Source organism: Eulemur rufifrons, chromosome 3 (assembly GCF_041146395.1).
Source record: "Eulemur rufifrons isolate Redbay chromosome 3, OSU_ERuf_1, whole genome shotgun sequence".
Lineage (NCBI taxonomy): Eukaryota > Metazoa > Chordata > Mammalia > Primates > Lemuridae > Eulemur > Eulemur rufifrons.
In genome coordinates this window covers 42,942,829-42,963,813 of record NC_090985.1, presented here as the reverse complement: position 1 = coordinate 42,963,813, position 20,985 = coordinate 42,942,829, and the positions used below count along the sequence as shown (strand labels likewise).

General features: G+C 40.3%; 1 protein-coding gene across 1 annotated transcript in view; it reads right to left on the bottom strand.

Moving 5' to 3' along the window:
• Positions 1-20,985, bottom strand: part of SNTB1 (syntrophin beta 1) — a 239,189-nt gene that overhangs the window by 112,234 nt on the left and 105,970 nt on the right. The window contains exon 2 of the mRNA XM_069465430.1: positions 19,045-19,261. Within this exon, the coding sequence (XP_069321531.1) occupies positions 19,045-19,261 (217 nt within the window). The remainder of the gene's footprint in view (positions 1-19,044; positions 19,262-20,985) is intronic.

The following is a 20,985-nucleotide window of genomic DNA, read 5'->3' as shown; positions in this document are numbered from 1 at the left end:
ACACACTCTGTTTGGGCTAGGTCAGGCAGTGCAGGGACAGCTGGACTCCCAGAGCAGCAAGAACTCGGTCGGGTTCCCAGAAGTGCCAGCAACCAGGGCCCTCTTGCTCCATTGCGACTGGTTGGCTGCAGGGCCTCCTGGAAGGGAAGGGACTCTGTCCCTCCCAAGGCCATGCTAATCTCTCCTCCCATCAGTCCCTTTGGGCTAGAGTTTAAGGCTCTTCAGGACAAGCGATTCTAAGCTGAAGAGCTGCAACTGCAATTTAAAACACCGGCCATGTGGAAGGAGGGAGGCTGCTCCGGACAACCTTGAAGCTATCCAACTCTCACAAAAGTCAACAGAGGCCACAATTGTGGTTCTCTTAAAAAGAAAAAAAAAGACAATATTTTGTACTGTGGTTATATTTGGAGGATATTTCCCCTCATAAATGGTGCCTCATAGTTTTTGCAAACAAATATACTGACTGAGGCAATCACTGTAAAGCAGAATTTTTCCATCTGGGGACCAGGAGTATCTTGGAGAACTCTCAAGGCACCAAAAAAAAAAAAAAAAAAAATCACAGCTGAAGAAATTCTAAACATCTGTTTGGCCTTGCCCGTGGAGACATGCAGACTGCAGGAATGCTGAATGGGAAGATTGAAAAGCTCATCTCTAATTGCTGGGTCTTCCTTGTGTTCTCTTTCCTTTGTCCACTCATCAGTCCATTCATCCATCCACACGTCCATCCAGGGAGTATTTCCTCAGTGCCTGCTCAGAGCCAGTCATCAGGCTGGGCACTGAGGGCTGGAAGGAGGAGCAAAAGCAAAGGAGCTACTGAGAGAGTCAGATGTTAATCAAATAAAGACACGAATAAACTTAAAACCACCATGTAGTGGCTGGGCATGGTGTCTCACATCTGTTATCCCAGCATTCTGGGAGGCTGAGGTGCGAATATTGCTTGAGGTCATCAGGAGTTTGAGACCAGCCTGTCTCTACTAAAAATAGAAAAATTAGCTGGGTGTGATGGCACGCACCTGTAGTCCCAGCTACTCGAGAGGCTGAGGCAGGAGGATCGCTTGAGCCCAGGAGTTCGAGGTTGCAGTGAGCTGTGATGACGCCACTGCACTCTAGCCAGGGCAACAGAGCAAGACTCTGTCTCAAATAAAAACAAAAACTACAACAGAAAACCACCTTGTAGTAACAGCTGAAAAGGAGTGAAACATGGAGACTGAAGTTAGGGAAGCTTACACTACGCAGTTGCTGAACAGCACCAGGCTGTGGGTTTCTTGCAGGCCCCAGTGATGGGGGGAATGAGGCAAGGACATCTCCAATGAGGTATGCTTTCTCCTGTATTCATATAGTTTTCATAGCTTATCTCATTTGATTGTCACACCAATGCTGCAGTGACAAGATTAAAAAAAAATCTGAGCATTATTGTAGTGGAACAATTCAGATGAAAATATAAGAAAAAGAATAAAGGGGTGAAGGCAAATAAGACAGCAAAGTGTTTTCAGATATCTGTCTTCTATTTATCAAAAATTGGTGGTCTTGTCTTCAAATGCAAGTACTTACAAGCTAAGTACTTACAGGCAGAAATGCCACAGACGCACACACACATGCTAGCATTTTCGCTGTGGCAGAATTTGGTTATGCTCTAGTTGCACCTAGTTTTGCTGAGGTGAACAGAGGCAAAGGTTCCTTCTGAACAAAGGTATCCTCTAGACCGGGAGGGAAAGAGGCTCAGCTGCAAATAGCAATCGTCTCTAAAAGCAACAGCTCTAACTGCAATAACAAAGGATGCTTTTCACATGTTCTAAGCGGTCCCTCAACTGGTATCTTTGGGTCATGGCCATTCACTTGGATGACGTCAAATAAAAAGGAAATAATAGAGTAGCTTTTTAGCTCTATATTAAAAACTATATAAAGGCAGGAAGAGAGGAAAAAAAACTTCATTTACTAAGGACTCCTAGTTTTATGAGAATTGCTGGTGTCTCTCAGTAAATATTAATTAGCTTGACTGCACTCTAAGTACATTTACGAGATGGCCTCATTAATCACAATAGGGTAGGTTAATGCTGTGGTGTCAAATTATCCTGAAATCTTAGTCACCTAGCATTACCAAAGTTTATGAAAATAACATGATGTATGTCCACAAAGGGTCTGAGATGCCTGGAGTAGATGGGGATTTGCTCCATTAGATCACTCAGGAAGTCAAGCTGACGGAAGCTCCGCCATTTTGCAGTTTTACTTCCAGGAACACACGTACTCATCACTGCCTCAGCCCGGGAGTGGACAGGTCACTTCCGTTCGTGGTTCATTAGCCAGAGTCAGTCTCAAGACCCAGCATAACTATAAGAAGGCCCGGAAATTTGGGGGAACAAATGGACTATTGGATGAGCATTACTGTCTTTGCTACCATAACCTATTTCCAGAACTCCACAAAACTGATCCAGGAGGGGAGGTCCATTCTTTGCCACAGTTCTCCAAACCATAATCCAGGCACGGAGTTTCCTTTGAGCTCTTATTCTGAGTCTTTAGAGGGGAAGAGGAGGGAATTATTTCTTGAGCATCTGCCACGTAGCCAACACTATGTGAAGGATATTGTGAATTGGATTCCTGAACCGCACTGCATCTTCTTTACCAAGTACCTGGCTGTCTCACAGGGGACAGAATGCTTAAAAAATGTCCATCTTCCCAGGTTTCCCTGCAGCTAGGGTGCTGGAGACATACTAGGTTCTGTCAGACATATATTTTGTATATTCCCATGAGATTGGAAGGTGGAAATGAAGAGGAGGATGTATTCCTGATGTTTTGGCTGCTGCTGCCAGCAAGCAAAGCCGTGAGCGCTGTCACCTAACAGGGAGAGGCTTATGTTCCAGTGTCCAATCCCCAGCTTTCTGAGTGTCACGAAGCAGTTGCAAGGTGCCAGCTCCCTCATCCCCGTTTCCCGATTCTGGGGTCACTGTTCTGGTGTTTCAGTTTCAGTAGTTCTAGTGGCAACTACTTGGTTCTCCATTTTCACTTCTGTATCAGTTTTATAGAGCTCTGGAGGTCATTAATGGAGACCCAGTCTAAAGTCTTGTCCCTGAGCCCTTCAATTTTATTTTTTTTGTAGGCAACTCATTTCTTACATTAAATCTTACATTAAATCTCTTTCTGCTATGTTTCCTAGATCAGTGTCTATTTCTTTCACTGTAACCTGACTGATAACATTTGCTAAATACTGTTATATTAATATATGCAAGTTCTTCCAACAATTTTCTATCTGAGAATTCTTTTTTTTTAAGTTTAATACTTTTTTAAAAAAATTTCAGAATATTATGCGGGTACAAACATTTTGGTTACATGAATTGCTTTTGTACAGTTTGAGTCAAAGTTGTAAGTGTCTCCATCACCCAAATAGTGTGCATTGTACCCATTATGTGTGAATTTACCTATCCCCTCCTCCCCCCTCCCACCCAATTGATTTCCATTCAATTTTACTACCATATGTGCACGTGAGTGTTGATCTATAAGTTTCAATTTAGTCGTGAGTACATATGGTTTTTGTTCTTCCATTCTTGTGATACGTCACTTAAAAGGATGGTCTCCAGTTCCCTCCAGGTTGTTACAAAAGGTGGTAGTTCACCATTTTTTTATGGCTGAGTAATACTCCATGGTTAATTGTTGAAATAAGTGACCTTGTGCCTGTGGGGAATCTAGGTTTGATCTAAAAGAACTACAAGCATAAATTTATTTGAAGTCTCATGTTTTACCTTTGAAATTCATGTTAATAAACTCTATAATAAATTGTATTCTCTCAAAATTAAGAATAAAACTCATGTTCCTGGAAGATGTATTTCTGCATTCAGTGGCTTTATATATTTCCTGATAAAACCCATCTTCCTCAAGAGTTATATACTTTGAGAGGCATTTAAATTGTGTGACAATTCTGAAAAATAGGTCTTATTATGCCCATTTTACAGATGGATTAACTGGGGCTTAGAGAGGTAAAACAAAGTGTTCTAGATCACAAAGAGCAAGGATGCAAAGCTAGGTCCTTCTGTTTTCAAAGCCACATGCTCTTTGCACAACAACTTGCAGACTTCTAAGAGAGCAACAATTCCTTAGTTCTCAGCTGCTATGAACCTTGGTTTTTAATGGAATTTTCATTAGTTCATTTAGCTCAATGCTGGTATGTACCAGTTAATTTTCTCTTCCACTAAAACAAAGAGCTATAAGCATCTGACTCAAAATGGTGCATTCCTCATCCTAGGAAGGAGTCAGAAAGAAAAAGTGGACAGAACACAATAGAAACATCTATAACTAGGAAAAAATGAGTAGAATACATGTTCTATGTTGTTGGCTGTACATGAACAGCACTACTATTAATAAAACCTTGTACACAGACATAAGAGTTTGTAAAGCCTGGAAACCTGATGCAAATGGAAGTGAATAGGATTTGGGGGCCGCTCTGGTACCAGCAGAAAGATTTGGATCCAAATTTCCACTCTGGCTCCTGTTTTATCTGTCACTCTCCTTTTCTACATATCTAAGGGCAGGCGAGAGAATGGTGCCACCAAACCTTATTGGCCTTTTTATAAAACCATATGTGGCCTTGGTAGGCTTCTACACCTTCTTAGTGATTCAAAGCAGGTCTGTGTGTTTCCTGGAGAAATTAATCGAAAGATGCTATTTGCAAACTGACCCAGTTCTTCAAACCATCGGCTGCTACAGATGCAGGATCAGACAGAAATGGGTAAAATCATGATGGAGTTTTCATCTATCCAAACAGCTGTTTTATACTTTTCAACTCAATATTTTACCCAGGGATTTCCCAGCACTTAATGAAACTATCTTAAAAATTCTTAACACATCTTCATGATACTGAAAGAATCCTTTGATAATCTCAGCAGAGCTGGATTTCTTTTTTTCTTTTTTAATGGAAACGGGAAGACATTACATTTCCTAAGTGTTTAGTGTGTCCCAGACATTAGGCAAATATCAGCTTATTTAATTCTAAAACAGTACCTATATAGAGATACTATCATCCTTATTTCATATATTAAAAAAAAAAATTCAAAGAAGTAAATTGCCCAAAGTCAGCCAGATAATAAGTAGAAAACCTAGTAATGAAATCCAAGTTGGCTTGGCCTAAAAGTCAGTCATTTTTTCAAGACTGTACAATGCATCTGGTAAAAAAAATATTGCCAGAGTGCTTGAAAAAATAGCTCCAAGAATTCTAACTTCTGGATCTAGTGTTTTGTTTCCAGGTAACATGAAGAAACATTTTCCAATAGTTTGAATGTTTAATAATACAGGCAACGAAAACAAATTGCACGGCTTGGCCTTTACTGTGTGTTTCATAACAGAGATGGGAGAAAGGGTTTTATTGGGGGGGAGGAAGCGCCACATTAAGTGAAAGTGTGCTCATTATGGGTAAATGATTTGGTATTTTATATGAAAGCAAATTCATGTTAAGAAGATTTTGCAACCTAGACTTTTGATTTCCACTGACGAGTGGTCACTGCTCCAATGTACCCCCTTCCTCTCCCTACATCTCCTTCTGTCTGTCTGTTGCCTTTTTATGGATATTGCACTGTCAAAACCAGCATGGTCGGGTGACAGCACTCTTGCCTGTGCCTTCTCCAGGCTCTAACATTGTCAAAATGGAAGAAGAGGGTCCCTCTAGACCTCGGCCACTTTCCGAGGAGAGTAGAACGATCCATCTCCAAGCTCGTTTCAGAGCGAAGCCGCCCTGTCCCTCCCTGCTGCAGGGATTTCTGCAGCTTCCAGCTTCACCGAAACAAACTCTGTCTTTTCCTCTGAGCCTCTCAGCTGTCATTTCTGTATCCAGCTCACATCACAGCAGATAAAATAAATCTTTATCAGACGTCTAGGTGGGGCATAGTACCTTTCATGAAACAGGAACCTACAAATATTGATTTGGGAGTGTCCAAGACATTTTTCTCCAACAAGATCAGAAAATGAAGTGTATGGGTTAACCGCATTTTCTTATAACTAGTTATCACTTGTATTATACATATCAGACCTATTTGCAAAGAGGCAGAAAGTAAATATACTTTTGTGGTATTTTTTTCCCCCTCCAGATTCATTGTCTGCCATTCTTTGCCTCACTCTGTGCTCCAAGACGTCAAACTCTACAGAGTAAATGGCGTCATTCAGGTTCCCCAGCCTCCGGCTCCCAGTTGTGTGTAGCTGATTGGAAGCATCCACAGGAGAGACCAGGACAGAAGAGAAAGGTTGGGGTACTGGCCTGTCCCCAAACCCACACGGGCCACTGTTCCTCTCTCAGGGCTACAGTCCTCTGCAGGTACAGTAACTTGCCGCCTTTGCTCCCCAGGCCCAGGAGTAGTAATAGCTTCCCCCACCCCTACCCTGCTGTGCTAAGCCCTGAGTGCTCCCTCAACACTTGCTGGTGTCTTTAGCACAGTCCTCTCCTCTGCAAATCATCCCTGCATTAAACATATCTTAGTTAACCCTTCAAGGATAACACCTGTGTCCTGAATGATAACACTGTATTCACCTTTCTGTATTTAGTGAGTGATTTCTATGACTGTTCTAAAAACTGTGGCAAATAAAAAAGAAAAGCAAGACATACTGCTGTCCTCAACATGCTTGGAAATCCAGTTAGGCACATAAAACTCAAAACACAGTCATATTCTGACTCTCAATCCACACAGTATCTCCAAAAGCCTAAATCTTTCCTATGCCTCTACCACCTACCTCCACCCTCCACCCAGACACACCTGGCCTCAGTCCCATTTACTCAGGGCCAGTAATAATCCAGGTAGCAGTGGCCAAATGTGTGGTTGACCATGGCTCTACTTCCATGGATGACTAGGCATAATTAACTTGGGACTCCTTTTCCCTCATTCCTCCAAGCACATTTTATCACCAACTTCTGCAGATTCTATCTCTTCAAGTCTCTCAAATGCATCCAACTTCTCTTCAGCATCACTGCCCTACCCTAGTAGCAGAAGCCAGGATTATATTTCTACTGAACTTCTGCAACATCCCCCTATGTGGTCCCCCAGCCTCCAGTTCTTCTGCAGTCTACACCTTACCTTGCAGCCAGAGTGATATTTTTACATCACCCCACCTTCACACTTGTCCTAGGATAAAGTCCAAGCCACAGAGTGGTTTAGCCCTGATCGTGGCAACCTCTCCAGACTCATCTCTCGATATATTCTTCTTATAAATTGCTCCAAAAAAACTAAACTTCTTCCAATTCTTCAACAGAACCATGTTTTTTCTTGCCTTGATGCCTATACTTAAACTAGTTCCTTTTCCAGGAAAACCTTCCATGTCTTCCTACCCTGACCTTTGACTTGCCTAACTTCTCTTATGATTCAAATCTCAGCATAGACATCACTTGCCCTGAGAATCATTCCCTGCTGCCAATATCCACCCCTCTGCAAAAACAGAACTTTGGATTGGGTGCTTTTCCTGTGAGGGAGCCTCCAAAGCATCCTTTGCTTCTCTCATGGTCTTTCTATGATACTGTTTTGTAATGACCCACTTACTGGTAGATATTCCCTGCCTGGCGGTAAGCTATCTCAGGGTAAGGACTCCGTCACTGCTGTAGCTTCGGCAGCCAGCAAAGAACCTGGATGATAAAACTATCTATTTAACAGTTGAAATTTAAGAAAAGGAGAGAAATCTCAAATCAGGTTTAGCATACCAACAATTTCAAAATTCCTACTTCAATATCATTTAGGAACAAAGGGAGTACCTGTCAATAGACACATGACTTATATGTCCACGTAATTGTTGTCTTAAATGTATTTGCAGAGCTCTGTGCCCCAAACCCATTCTCCACTAAGGAAAACAAAATTTCACATGTGTCAGAAGAAGGGAGGGCAGAGGTCTCTCTGTAAAGCCCCCTCTCCCTTTGTAGAAACGCCCAGGTAGGTGATGCCTGCTTGAATAGACGATGCCCGCATGATAGCATTGGAGTTATTTTCAGAGGCTTCATTATCTCACAGCTGGAAAATTCTGGGGCAGCTTTTTGCAAACCAAATGGAGTTCAATTAATGTATCAAGAGCAAAGGATCGAGACCTATATATTGAGAGTCAATGTTAGCAAAAATCCGTTAGCACGTAGCTGGTCAAGTTCAACCTCTCTGAGTGCTCTTACAAGAGGGGAGAATGCAATTTGCCCAGAATGGTGCTGAGAGGTGCAGGAATGGGCTCAAATGAACTCAGAGGAGCTGTGCATTGATGAAATCATGGGCCCATGCTTGGCGAGCCTTCTCTTCAACTCTTTTTCTCAAGACAAACGAGAGATAAATTCCTTTTTTAACTAGCTTACCGTTGCCAGTAAAACCTTATTAATTCATACACACTGATTAAAAATGTATGATAATTAGCATGAATGTTGAAGTTTATCTATGAAAAGAATAGATTTTTGTAAAAATAACAAGGCTATGAAAATATTTTTTAAGTTCATTAAAATGAAGCTTTTGTGCACTTTGTTGTATGCGAAGATGAAAATTATGCACAGATTCTTATTGGGAAAACCATAGTGGCTTGGCCATTCATGTTAATCTCCCTTTCCTTACAAGATTCCAGTAAAAAGGCAGTAAAATAGGTCTAAACCCACAAAAGAATAAAAGAGAAAAAGGTTCAATATGTGTTTGAAAGACAGACAGCAATAAGCTGGGGAAATGATTCTGAAGAGTGGAGGAAGAACAGAAGAAGTTATAAAGGGCTGCAGAGAGGATTTTAGACAGGTGTGAGCCCCTTGGCTTTGCACAACCTCCAGAGAGAAGGCTGGGAGGACACAGGGCTGAAAATGAGGGCCCTGTGTGAAGTCTTTATGCTGAGTGTTGGGACTCTCAGAGTACTGGCAAATGGGTGTTCTCCCCACTCTCCATCCCCAGCCTACATCCATAAAAAGAGATGGAATTATTCTCCCCTAAGTAAAACAGATCCAGAGAAAACTTACAAACACCAACATCTGCAGAACTGGAAGGGCTTTCTTGGTAAGCCTGGCTTGCCGAGCTATAACTCTGCAAGCATTCTCACTAATGGACAAGCCTGAGCACCCCCCCCCCCCACAGGTTACAATGGACTTCTCAGTCTAAAAAAGGAACAGATAGCAAAGGATCACCAGACATTTGAGGAAAACCTCTGGTAAGGAAGATGAAGATCCAAACAAACAAACAGAAAAATAATAAATGGAGAAACAAAGAGCACAAAGAAAAATATGCAAAACTTATTAATATTCTCCAAGATTAACAGAAAATATGGCATCCATAAAACAAGAACAAAATTCTGTGAAAAGGGAACATTCAGAAAGCAAAAGGAGCTAAAATAGGATACCTGAAATGTAAGCAAAATATAGTCATGAGAAGGGTCAAAAAATAAAATAAGAAAAAATGTGATATAAGCAACAGAGAAAGAAATAGACTTAAGAAAATCAAGTCAGGGGGTCCAATATCATTCCAACAAGACACATAGAGAGAGATGACAGAGAAAACAGAGGAGGACATTATAAAACTAATCATGTGAGCAAACTTCCTTGATCTCAGACATGAGTCTCTAGGTCGATCAACAAATGGGCTGTAAAATAAATGACAAACACCTACCGCTTAAAAAAAATAAGTAAGTCTCTTAGACCTATTTGAATTTTAAACTATCTGCCTTTATTATTATTATTTTTTTTTTTGAGACAGAGTCTCGCTCTGTCACCCTGGCTAGAGTGCCATGGCATCAGCCTAGCTCACAGCAACCTCAAACTCCTGGGCTCAAGCAATCCTTCTGCCTCAGCCTCCCAAGTAGCGGGGACTACAGGCATGCGCCACCATGCCCAGCTAATTTTTTCTATATATATTTTCAGTTGTCCAGATAATTTCTTTGTATTTTTAGTAGAGCCGGGGTCTTGCTCAGGCTGGTCTCGAACTCCTGAGCTCAAACCATCCACCCGCCTCGGCCTCCCAGAGTGCTAGGATTACAGGCATGAGCCACCGCACCCGGCCTGCCTTCATTATTTTGATTTAAAATTTAAAATTTTATGTAAAATAGCTTTAAAAAGGCAGTGTCTGACCTACTTTGTTAGGTTTGTTATGAATGCTATGAGGCAATTCCTCCTCACTTTGTCTCACTCACTAGGTGCATTTAGAAATAATACCACTATTTAGGACTTGTTTCCTGTTTCAAATCTCTAACTCATTCAACCCAGCCTTCCTGAACTTTCCCTTCCCAACCACCTTTAAAGTGATTGTTGAAATGTTACTCTATATTTCACTTCCTGTATTACTCAATTGCAGAATGTGAGCACTGTTGAATCCAAGGCCAAGATTGCCTCTCTTTTTTATACAGACCATTTCTACAGTAACCAAGTGTTTCATTGGGGTTGTCTAAGTGAGAAGTAACACAGACAGATAGATAGATGGATTGCTGGCTGGCTGGCTGGATAGATAGTTAGATAGATAGACAGACAGATAGATACATAGATACATAGATAGATAGACACATAGATAACACATGACCAAAATGGTACTCCTGGGAGGAAAGTCCATAATTTCAAATGGAAGAAGTAAATCATGCAAAAGACAATACTCATTTTTTTTGTTTGTTTGCTTTTAGCTTTAAATCTGATGGTAAAAGTTTGACTTCTTTTTAAAATTAGTTGGAAAAATAGAACATCAACTTTTGTTCATGATATACATAGCCAATTACAAACAATTCCATTGCCATGTTTTAGGAGGTTTCCAATTCCAGAAAAATGATGGTCTATACAAATTCAGGAACATTTCTGCTACTAATACCTGAATTTGCTAGATAAAGTATAATAAAAGTTTGCTTGTTTATGTTTTAACGAAATGTGATCTTACAAGAAAGAAAAGGAAACTCCTAGGTGTCAAAAAAGGTGCACGGTGTGAGTAATTAGGCTGATCATAGGCATCTCTGCGAAAGTGGGGTGGGGTGGGGTTGTGGCAGGTGGCTGGTAGTGGTGGATGGGCTGAGCACTTGGAATGTGACACACAGATGATAGTTAAGGCATTGAGAGCCCATGAGTTGGGAAACTGGAACTAAGTTCCCTGCAAAGAGCCAGAATCTCAAAAGGCTTAAAAACCTCCGTGAAAAAATGTCTTACAAAATAATCTCTGCTCAACAGCTTGGCAACATGACCTGGAAAGTTCTTTCTGTTGGGCTCGGAGTAGAGAGAGAAAAAAGAAAAACCAAAAAAAACTCCCCTTCCCTTGTGCCCAGTAATGAAGATATTTTGACTGAAAGCTACATTTATATCATGGTTATCTTGCCAGGAATTAGAGTATATTTACATTAAGTCATCTAATCATAACACCCATCATACACAGTCAATATTATTAGCCACATTTTGAAGATAATGTCTTAGTCTGTACTGCTATAACAAAATACCTTAGACTGGATAATTTACAAACAACATAAATTATTGCTTACAATTCTGGAGGCTGGAAAGTCAAAGATCAAAGCACTAACAAATTCGGTATCTGGTGAGAGCCTGTTCCTCATAAGTAGCACCTACTACATGTCCTCACATGGTGGAAGGAGGAAACAGGCTCCCTTCAGCCTCTTTAATAAGGGCACTAATCCCATTCATGAGGGGTTGGCCTCATGACCTAATTGCCTTCCAAGGGCCCACCTCTTAATATTATTACACTGGAGATTAGTTTTCAACATTTGAATTCTGGAAGAACACAAACATTCAAATCATTGCAGAGAAGGATATCAGCGAGATTGGATAATTTACCTAAAGTTAAAAGGAATAAATAACAGAATTGAAATTTAAAGTCATATTTTCTAACTTCAGCTCTAAAGTTTTATTCACTGATATTAGCATGTAGTTAATTTGGACTTCTGTCTTAGATATGCAAAATGTGTCCACTTACTACAGCACCATTATACATTAATTTTATAATTTTCTTTTATTTGCAAAATGTAATATCAGTAATAAGCTCTTGGCAATAGTTTCACTTACAAAGCCATCATGATGTGTCCAAAGGATGAAGAAAACAGATTAATAAAATACATATTCTGTGAGCCACCTAACAGGAGAAGCACTTTTCACAAACAAAGGCTTACAAAAGAGAAGAGACAGATAAAAATACCTCATGAATCTTCATTCTGGATGCATTAAAGGAGGATATTTTTCAATAGTATTCAAAGTTTAATGAGCACAGTTGAGAGTTCTCTATAAGACACGGAGGGGACAATAATGTGTCCCTGAACACTGGAAAAAGGAGGAAATAAGGCCAATCTAGTCAAACGATTACTCTTTTGTTGGTACCCACCAAAGACCATCTATATATAAATTTGTAACTAAAGTATTTGGGACCATCTAAAGCTCTGAACAAGGTGATATGAGAGCAACTTCAAGGAGCCAGGACTGGAAAGTGATTAAATTTGATAAGCAAAAACCAAATCCACTGTTCTGCTACCCATGTGAACTGAAAGGGGTAAATTAGCCATGAAAGGACAGGGGAGAACCACGTGGGAAACCCCAGGCTATTTATGTACAGCTCAAAGGAGAGAGAATTTGGCAGAGCAGATATTTACATAATGGTCACCTTGGCAAGGTTCTCCCCATCTGGAAGGGAGGCTTTTCAGCTTCCTTGTCTAAAATATGCTTCTTAAGGTCTATTAGTACCCCTTGTATTGATTCCACACTCACCAAATAACTTTCATGACAATTAATTTCTCACATAGTTTGCCTACATGGAGAGAATGTATTGCTTAGGCCACCTTGAAAGTTCATATTGTCTGAGTTACTTTGTGTTCTGCTTATACTAATATTTACATTTGTCTTCCAATAGAGCCTGCCCATAATGGGAAGACGTACAGATCCTCCCATGTGAGCATTTCCATCTGCTTGACAACTGCGTCGTGCTCATTATAACTGAATTCCGGCTGTTAGGTTAACGTGAGTCAACCTCTTAAAGATGGATCCACTCTCACCATAACCATTCAATCAAGCTTCTGATCCTCTGTGGCTGAAGCTCAGGTGCTAGATTGTGGTGACGTCACTGATAGTATTTTGTGTCATGATATCCAGGTGTCCCACAGCTGCAGTCTCCAAACCCTGGTACTGGTCTGTGGCCTGTTACAAACTGGGCCGCACAGCAGATGCGCGGCCAGCTAGTGAGCGAAGCTTAACCTGTATTTACAGCCACTCTCCATCACTCTCATCGCCACCTGAGCTCCGCCTTCTGTCAGATCAGCGGTGGCATTCAATTCTCACAGGAACACAAACCCTACTGCAAACTGCACATGTGAGGGAGCTAGGTTGTGCGCTCCTTATGAGAATCTAATGCTGATGATCTGAAGTGGAGCTGAGGCAGTGATGCTAGCACTGGGGAGCAGCTGCAAACACAGATTATCATTAGCAGAGAGGTTGCACTGTGATGAGTTGTATAATTATTTCATTATATATTACAATGTAAACAGAAATAAAATGCACAAAAAATGTAATGTTCTTGAATCATCCCAAAACTATCCCCCTGGCCCTGCCCGCTCTGTGGAAGAACTGTCTTCCATGAAGCTGGTCCCTGGTGCCAAAAAGGTCGGGGACTGCTGTCCTACAGGACTTACTGGGTCACACCCCTCTGAATCACAGTGTGCTTAGTGCAGCTTTTCCAATGGAAACCAGGACAGCGCCTTCTGTGAATTTCTCATTTGTGCACCATAAATAGAGATGCACATTGTTTTACAAGAAAGATCATGTATACCTCTCCATAATTTAGCCACAAAATTCCACACTGGACTCTGTTACGTGGCAGTACACATAATCATGACTAAAGCCTCAGAAACCGCCCATGGTGATACAGCTGCCCTCAATCCAGTACAGGCTTGGTTAATGGATTGTCCTAGCTTCTTTAAGTTTCCTACATCTGTCAGGAGAGAACTATGCCTTTATTTATTTTCTTATTTCCAAGGCTATATAGTGGACAAATTTTTAAAAGAAATTCTTGAAGTGGTAAGAATATAAAAAATGGACAGATAAATATACCATTTATCATTTATTAACAAACATATTTTTGAATGCCAAAGTCTAGAAAGCTGGAGTATTAAAATGAAAATACCAGGAGCCCCAGACCTCAAGGGACTTAGGAACTGGGCAGGCATGTGCGAAAAAAATTGCAAGTCATTATAAAGGATGCTACAATGGACGGATCAAACACGAGGTATAGTGGGACATTAATGTCCAAGAAGATTGCCTGCCCTGAGGCTTAAAGGGTGAGGAGGAGGTTGTCAGCAAGGCAACTGTAGGAAGTACACAAATTATTTAAGGGTTGTTGGAACATAAAGGATGAGGTGGGGAGGAGCTGGACAATTAGGAGAAATCCTAAACACAATGGGGTTCTTATGCAATACTGAGGAGTTCAGATATCAGTGCCGGCGACAAGGAGCCATTTTGACCAAGTGGGTAAATTTTGAATGTTTGACATCCCCTTGGCTAGCTATGTGTAGAGTAGACAGTGGGGGGTGAGGGAAAGAGTGAACTGGAAACAAAGCACACAGTAGGACATATGTCCAAGTACTCTGAAGGACTAGAATTTGGTCCTGGACCACAGCTGCGGCTATGAAGGCAAAGAGTTGAATATGAAAATCAAGAGATATTTAAGAGGTAGAATAAAAAAAACTTGTTATAATCATTTACAGCCACTAGCAGGGACATATTCTTGTGGATTCAGTGCCTGCTGGGTGACCTTTTTCACTGAAAGAGCAGCAATCCTGCCTGCTGTTCTATGGCTGTTTCTATTTGAGAAATGGAACATTAGAGTTTTTAATGCAAAATGTAAGCAGTTGTGTGTCACCAACTGAAGGGATTAGCTCCGAGATGCTGTGGCATTTGTCATCAGTTCTCAGGTTTTAGCACCCAGGAGACCATTAAGTTCTGGCCAAGGTGCATACAGTTCAGGTGAGCTGTTCTGCAGGTGCTGAAGTTGGAGGCAATGGGAGTAATGATTTGGAAATTGGGCTTGGTGTCAGCTAGGTCTGGATTTGAATCTCAGATCTACTGTTTGCTTCAACTCTCATGTCTCAGCTAAGTCTCATTGTCTATAAAAGGAGAGAAGAATACCTGGTACCTAGGATGGTTTTTTTGCATTAAATGAGATTCTTGCTCAAAGTCATGCATAAGGGGTGGATCTAACATTTCACTGTGGGTCCAACTCCACAGTCCACACTCTCTCTTTATGCTTCTTTCTCTTTTACATTTAATATATGCATTATTTTAGTTATTATTTATTTTTAAGAAATGCTACAATTTTAGTTTATACTTCCTCTTTGACCCAAGAGTTATTTTATAGAGAGCTTTTAAAGACCCATCAAAAAGGCTTTCTGTGGTTTGGTTTTGTTATTGATTCTCTATTTTTATTCCACTATCATCAGAGGATATTGTTTGTATTATTTCTACCTTATGGAACTTGTTGCATTTGCTTTGTGACCTAATCTATAGTTAATTTTGTGAATGTTCTTTGTGGACTTAAAAAGAAAGTATAATATTCTCTATTATCAGCGTACAAAGTTTGCCATGTATCCAGATCCACCTTATTATTTATGTTGTTTGGGTCTTCTATAACCTTACAGTGAGTCGCTCTTTATCCACAGTTTTGGTTACCTGAAGTCAACCATGGTCCAAAATAAGTGAGAATGATAAAATATTTTGAGAGAGAAAGAGAGCGAGAAGAGAGAGCACATTAACATAACTTTTGTTATAGTATATTGTTATAATTGAATATAGTACATATAGCGCTGGGTATTATCTGTGGTTTCAGGCAGCCACTGGTGGTTTTGGAACATATCCCCCATGGATAAGAGAGGAATTGTATTTATCTTTTTTTCTCCATTTGAGAGTGGTATATGTTAAATCTAGGGTCCCCAACCCCTGGGGCAGAGGACTGATACCAGTCTGTGGCCTGTTAGGAACCAGGCCACACAGCAGGAGGTGAGTGGTGGGAAAACAAACGAAGTCCACCCCTCCCCCCAGCCCCCATCCTTGGAAAAATTGTCTTCCATGAAACCAGTCCCTGTTGCCAAAAAGGTTAGGGACTGCTATATCTGATTATGTTTCTGCTTTTTTTTTTTTTTTTTTTTTTGAGACAGGGTGTTGCTCTGTCACCCAGGCTGGAATGCAGTGGCATCATCATAGCTCACTGCAACTTCAAACTCCTGGGCTCAAGCAATCCTCCTGCCTTGTCCACCAGAGTAGCTGAATCTATAGGTGTTCACCACCACACCTGGATAATTTTTCTATTTTTTGTAGAGGTGGGGTTTTGTTCTTGCTCAGGGTGGTCTGGAACTCCTGGCCTCAAGCGATTCTCCTGCCTCAGCCTCCCAAAGTGCTAGGATTAGATTACAAGCATGAGCCACCATGCTTGGACTATTTCTTCTTGAATCTTCTGCAGTTTCTGCTATAAAGGTTGCTGCTATGTTACTTGGTATGAATTCATAACTACTGAACGTTCCTTGTGAACTCTGGCCTTCAGCATAAATCAATTCTTCCTTGTCTTATTTTATGCTTTTCAGGATGCATTTTACTTTGTCTTATAGCAAGATCAAAACAGATACTCTTTGTTGTCGTGAGTTTGCATTTGCCTTGTATGCTTTTGCCCATCTTGTATTTTTCAATTTTTAAAAATGCTTTGTGTTAGCAAAAACTCTTGCATTCAGCACAGAGTTGAGTTTTGCAGATTACATGTTTCTGACTGGTACACTATACTCTTCTCAGCATATAACTGGAGTTCCATAAAGTATTTGTTTCCTTTTTCTTTTCTTTTCTTTTTTTTTCTTTTCTTTTCTTTCTTTTCTTCCTCAACTAGGGGAAAGCCTCACCTAAGCTCCTACTCTTGCTAGCAGCGTTTGTGACCCATCTGGACCTGAAGTCCCCTCCGAACTGTCCGGCTTAGTGGGATTCTCATTTTCAGTTCTGCCCACTTGTTCTCACAACTCGACATGGGAGGCCCTACGTGTCCTCATCAATGGTGAACTGGAAGAGCACCCATATAAAAATTTAAAAACGCATTCTCCTCTGCTGGCTTGACACACAGACTGAGGTTTCCAATATTTGGATTAATGCCTGATGTCTCCCCAAATATTCTTTAAAATATAATGAAATGACCTGGGAATAATGTTATACCACTTAAGTCTACTGCTGGAAGAAACCCTAGAAATCATCTACTCGAACTTTCTCCGTTTCTATGATACCCCAATAAGATCTCTAGTCTTGTCTGCATTTTTCTGGAAATGGTTAACCGACACTGTCACCCATTCTATAGGGATGAGTTTGAAGCCCAGCTATACCATATTATAGCTATACGACAATGGGAACTTATAAGCAATCTTAGCCTCAAGTTTTTATCTGTAGCGTGGGGACAATTATAGAAACTCAGAGGGCTGTCAAGAGGACTGAGCAGGGTTACAAATTCAAAGATCAGACATGTAACGTGAACAACCAGGCTGGTAGTTAATTGAGTCCCCTAGCGTAAGGTAGTAAGAGTGATGAGGAGAGTTCATTCTCTTGTCAAAGGAAAAACCTCTGCTGGGCTGCCATATATTGGAGCCCTGCTTGCATCATTGTGGGCCCAATAATATTATTAGTTCCTCCAATTTTTCTAAAAAAGCAAAACCTGGATAATTTGAAATTTACCAATTATTCACTATGGCAACTAATTCAAATTTCTTTAAAACACTTGATAGACCATTGAAAACACATATCTCTGGGCTGGGTATACCTGTAACCTGCCACTTTGCAGTCTCTGGTCTAAATAATTAGCATAACGCCTAGCACAGTAAAGGTACTCCATGAATCGTGACTTCATCACATCTGAAATCTTTCACATCAGATTCTTGGGAAAAAGGACTTGTTTGATTGGGTGGGTGAGAGGCCAGGGAAGAGGAGACTCGAGAGTAACCAGGACATCAATTGCAGGCTCAGAAAATCAGCAGAAATCATAGGGGAATGAAACAGAACAGTGTGAGAGAGGATCAGCGATGAACTCTGCCTCCCTCCCACTCGGCCTGTTCTGACTCCTCTTTTGCTCATACTTGCTGGCTCTCTCGTACAACTGGCCGATCCCTGTGCAGATATGACTGACATAGGAGCTGTGGGTGGAACAGGGTAGTAAGACCCTGCAGCTGGCTAGAGCCAGAAGGGCCCTAGAGCTTCCACAGAGTGAGTTTACTAGCCAAATACTTTCTACTCGAGTGGGTTGCAGCTGTCCCACACATGTTCTAAATAAGGGCCAGTAGAGCTGTTGCTATTTTTAGCACTTTAATATGGATGCAAAGGTCACCAAGATTCCCTATTTGCTGGCTCAATTCCTCGTTGTTCTCTTTATCTCTCTTATTTTCCTCCAAGATGTATATTTTCTGTTCAAGTGAGTTAAAGTAAGACTTTTGGGGGAAGAGAGACCTCAAATATTTACTTCCTCTTGGCGGGACTCCTTATAATTGCCACGGGTTGGGTGATATATTTGTCCTGTGGCATGCAAAGTCATGTGCAGACTTCAGGAAACAGCACTCCAGGCTTGGACCAAAGCCACTCCTTTTTCTCTTTTGAGCATGAAAAGCGATTTAGAGTAGAAAATATAATAGCTTTAAGGCTTCTCTGATCTAACCCTCCAAGTACATAGTTGAGGGCACTGAGGCCCAGAGAGGCTAATTTGCTTATTACTATCTAATATTAATAAGAAATATTACTAGAGCTTATATTTCCTGTACTGATCATTTCATATTGATTTCCCCATTTAATCCTTACAACACAATAAGGTATCTATTTCAATGATTCCAATGCTGCGGATGACAAAACTGAGATTCAATAGTTTGAGAAACTTGCCCAAAGTCACACAGACCAGCAATGAGCACAGAAAGATATGCAGGATCCTGATTCTAGTTCAGCTCTTTCCAGAACCAGAGCTCGGTGTACAGATTCATGCACACGCAGTGTCAGCACGGCCCTTTCATGCTAGTCTTTGGAAACCACGGAGCGTTTTCCGAACACGAGCACAGCCTGGCAAAAGCCCCCACCTAACCTCGGAGCTGCTGAGATGCGGAGGGGCGCTTCAGCCTCTTTACCTGTTCTCAGGGTCCGCCAAGGCCATACTCCGAGTGACGTAGCACATTTTGAGGGGGATGCTTTTCCGGTCTCTATGGAAGGAGAAGGACTGCGATGACAGAGGGTCTGATGAGCTTCCCCCTAGCCGAGGGGATTCAGGCGGCGGCGTTTCCCACCCGATCTCGGACACTGGGGATCCTTTCTTCACATAGGGCGTGGCTTCTCGCATGTACTTCACTGCAAGCAAAAAGACAGCAAGCGCTTTTAAGTACATCAAGGCTGAATTTCTGGAAAGTCTGATTGTGTTTTTGAAAGAAACTTGCTTTGGATAAGCTCTTAATACTGAACCTCTTAAATTTTGAACAAGATTCAGAATGTCTGTTCTTCTCAACGTAATTATCCTATTATTTAAATTATATACCACCATGGATCTTAGAACTTGCTATTATGATGTCCTGCGGTTGAGAATTGTTTCTAGCTTTTTTCAACTGTGATAACTTCTGTCTTTCCTGATTATAAGTTTCATTCTGGGAAAAAGGCTGGAAACAAATGGGCGGAGAGTAAGAAAGCAAAACTTAGGCTAAAAGACATATTATTTGATATAGATGTAAGGAATCTGGAAGCCACATTCACCACCCCATGACACTGTATTTCTGTTGGGAAGCAAGGATAGAGCTTATCCTTAGTGCTAAGAACTTATACAGAAAGAAATATTAACACATATAATAACACATTTTGTATGTAGAGGCCTTTGTGATTTCAGGGTAGAAAAGCCCTCTTAAAAAGGTACAAATACTTGAGTTACAGCTATAAGCATGCCCATCACAAAATGTTTAAAAAGGCACCAATAGCACAAACTATAAAGGGAAAGATTGTGCAATAATCTAAATTAAAACAATTTCTGTCAGGGAAAATAATATAAGAAAATAAAAAGCCAATCTATAGTTTCAGAAGAGATAGTCATAAAACATAATCATGTATATAAAAATAAAAAATAGACAAACTGAAGAAAAAATAGATCTGGTATATTGAGAAATTCACAGGAGAGGGAAATAGAATGTTCAATAAATAAAAGGTTCTTCCATCTCATTAGTAATCAAAGAAATGACAATACAGAGATCAGACAAAATTCTATTTTTTCAGTATTTAATTGGCATTTTATTTCTAGCACTGAAGCCAGTTTGGTTTTCTCCTTTCTCTTCACAGATGCTTTAATCATATTTGCTTGAGGGCACATGAATTTCTCTACCTTTAAAATCTAGTCTCCTTGTCAGTCTCTGTCTTCTTATTGATGATCCTCTTTGACTTTTAGGAAATATGGTGGCCCCTTTTATGGTATAAATTCAAGTAATTTATAAATTATTTTGTAAGATTTTCCTTGAAATAAAATTATATCTTTTTACAATTAAAAAAAGAACACATTTTGTAGTGGCAAGAATTTGTAATAGCAAATGGGGAAATCAATATGAAGTGATTAGCACGGGAAATATAAGCTATAGTAATATTTCTTATTAATATACACTTGTTAAGAGCTGAAAACTAGAAACAACCTAAATGTCCACTAAAAAAAGAACAGGTTAAAGAAAGTGTAAGACATCTATATTGTCATTTTTAAAAAATGAGATATAGATAGAAGTGTTGATGTGGAAAGATCTGTAAGAGCTCTTATTTGTGTCAGGAAAAAGGAGACAACAGTACATATTACATACTGTAATATCTTTGTGTATAAAATAATAAATATATGTGCTTGTATATCTAGAACTATTTCTGGATAAAAATGCAAGAAAATGTTAATAGTAGTTAGCTCTGAGGAAAGGAAATAAAAGCCACGATGATGAAGAAATAGGCCTTTCCTATTCATTTATTACTCTTTTAAAGCATTTTCATGTTTAACCATATGCATGTATTACTGTTATAAAAAATTAAGAAAAGAACAAAAATAACTTACGAGCCAAGTAAAG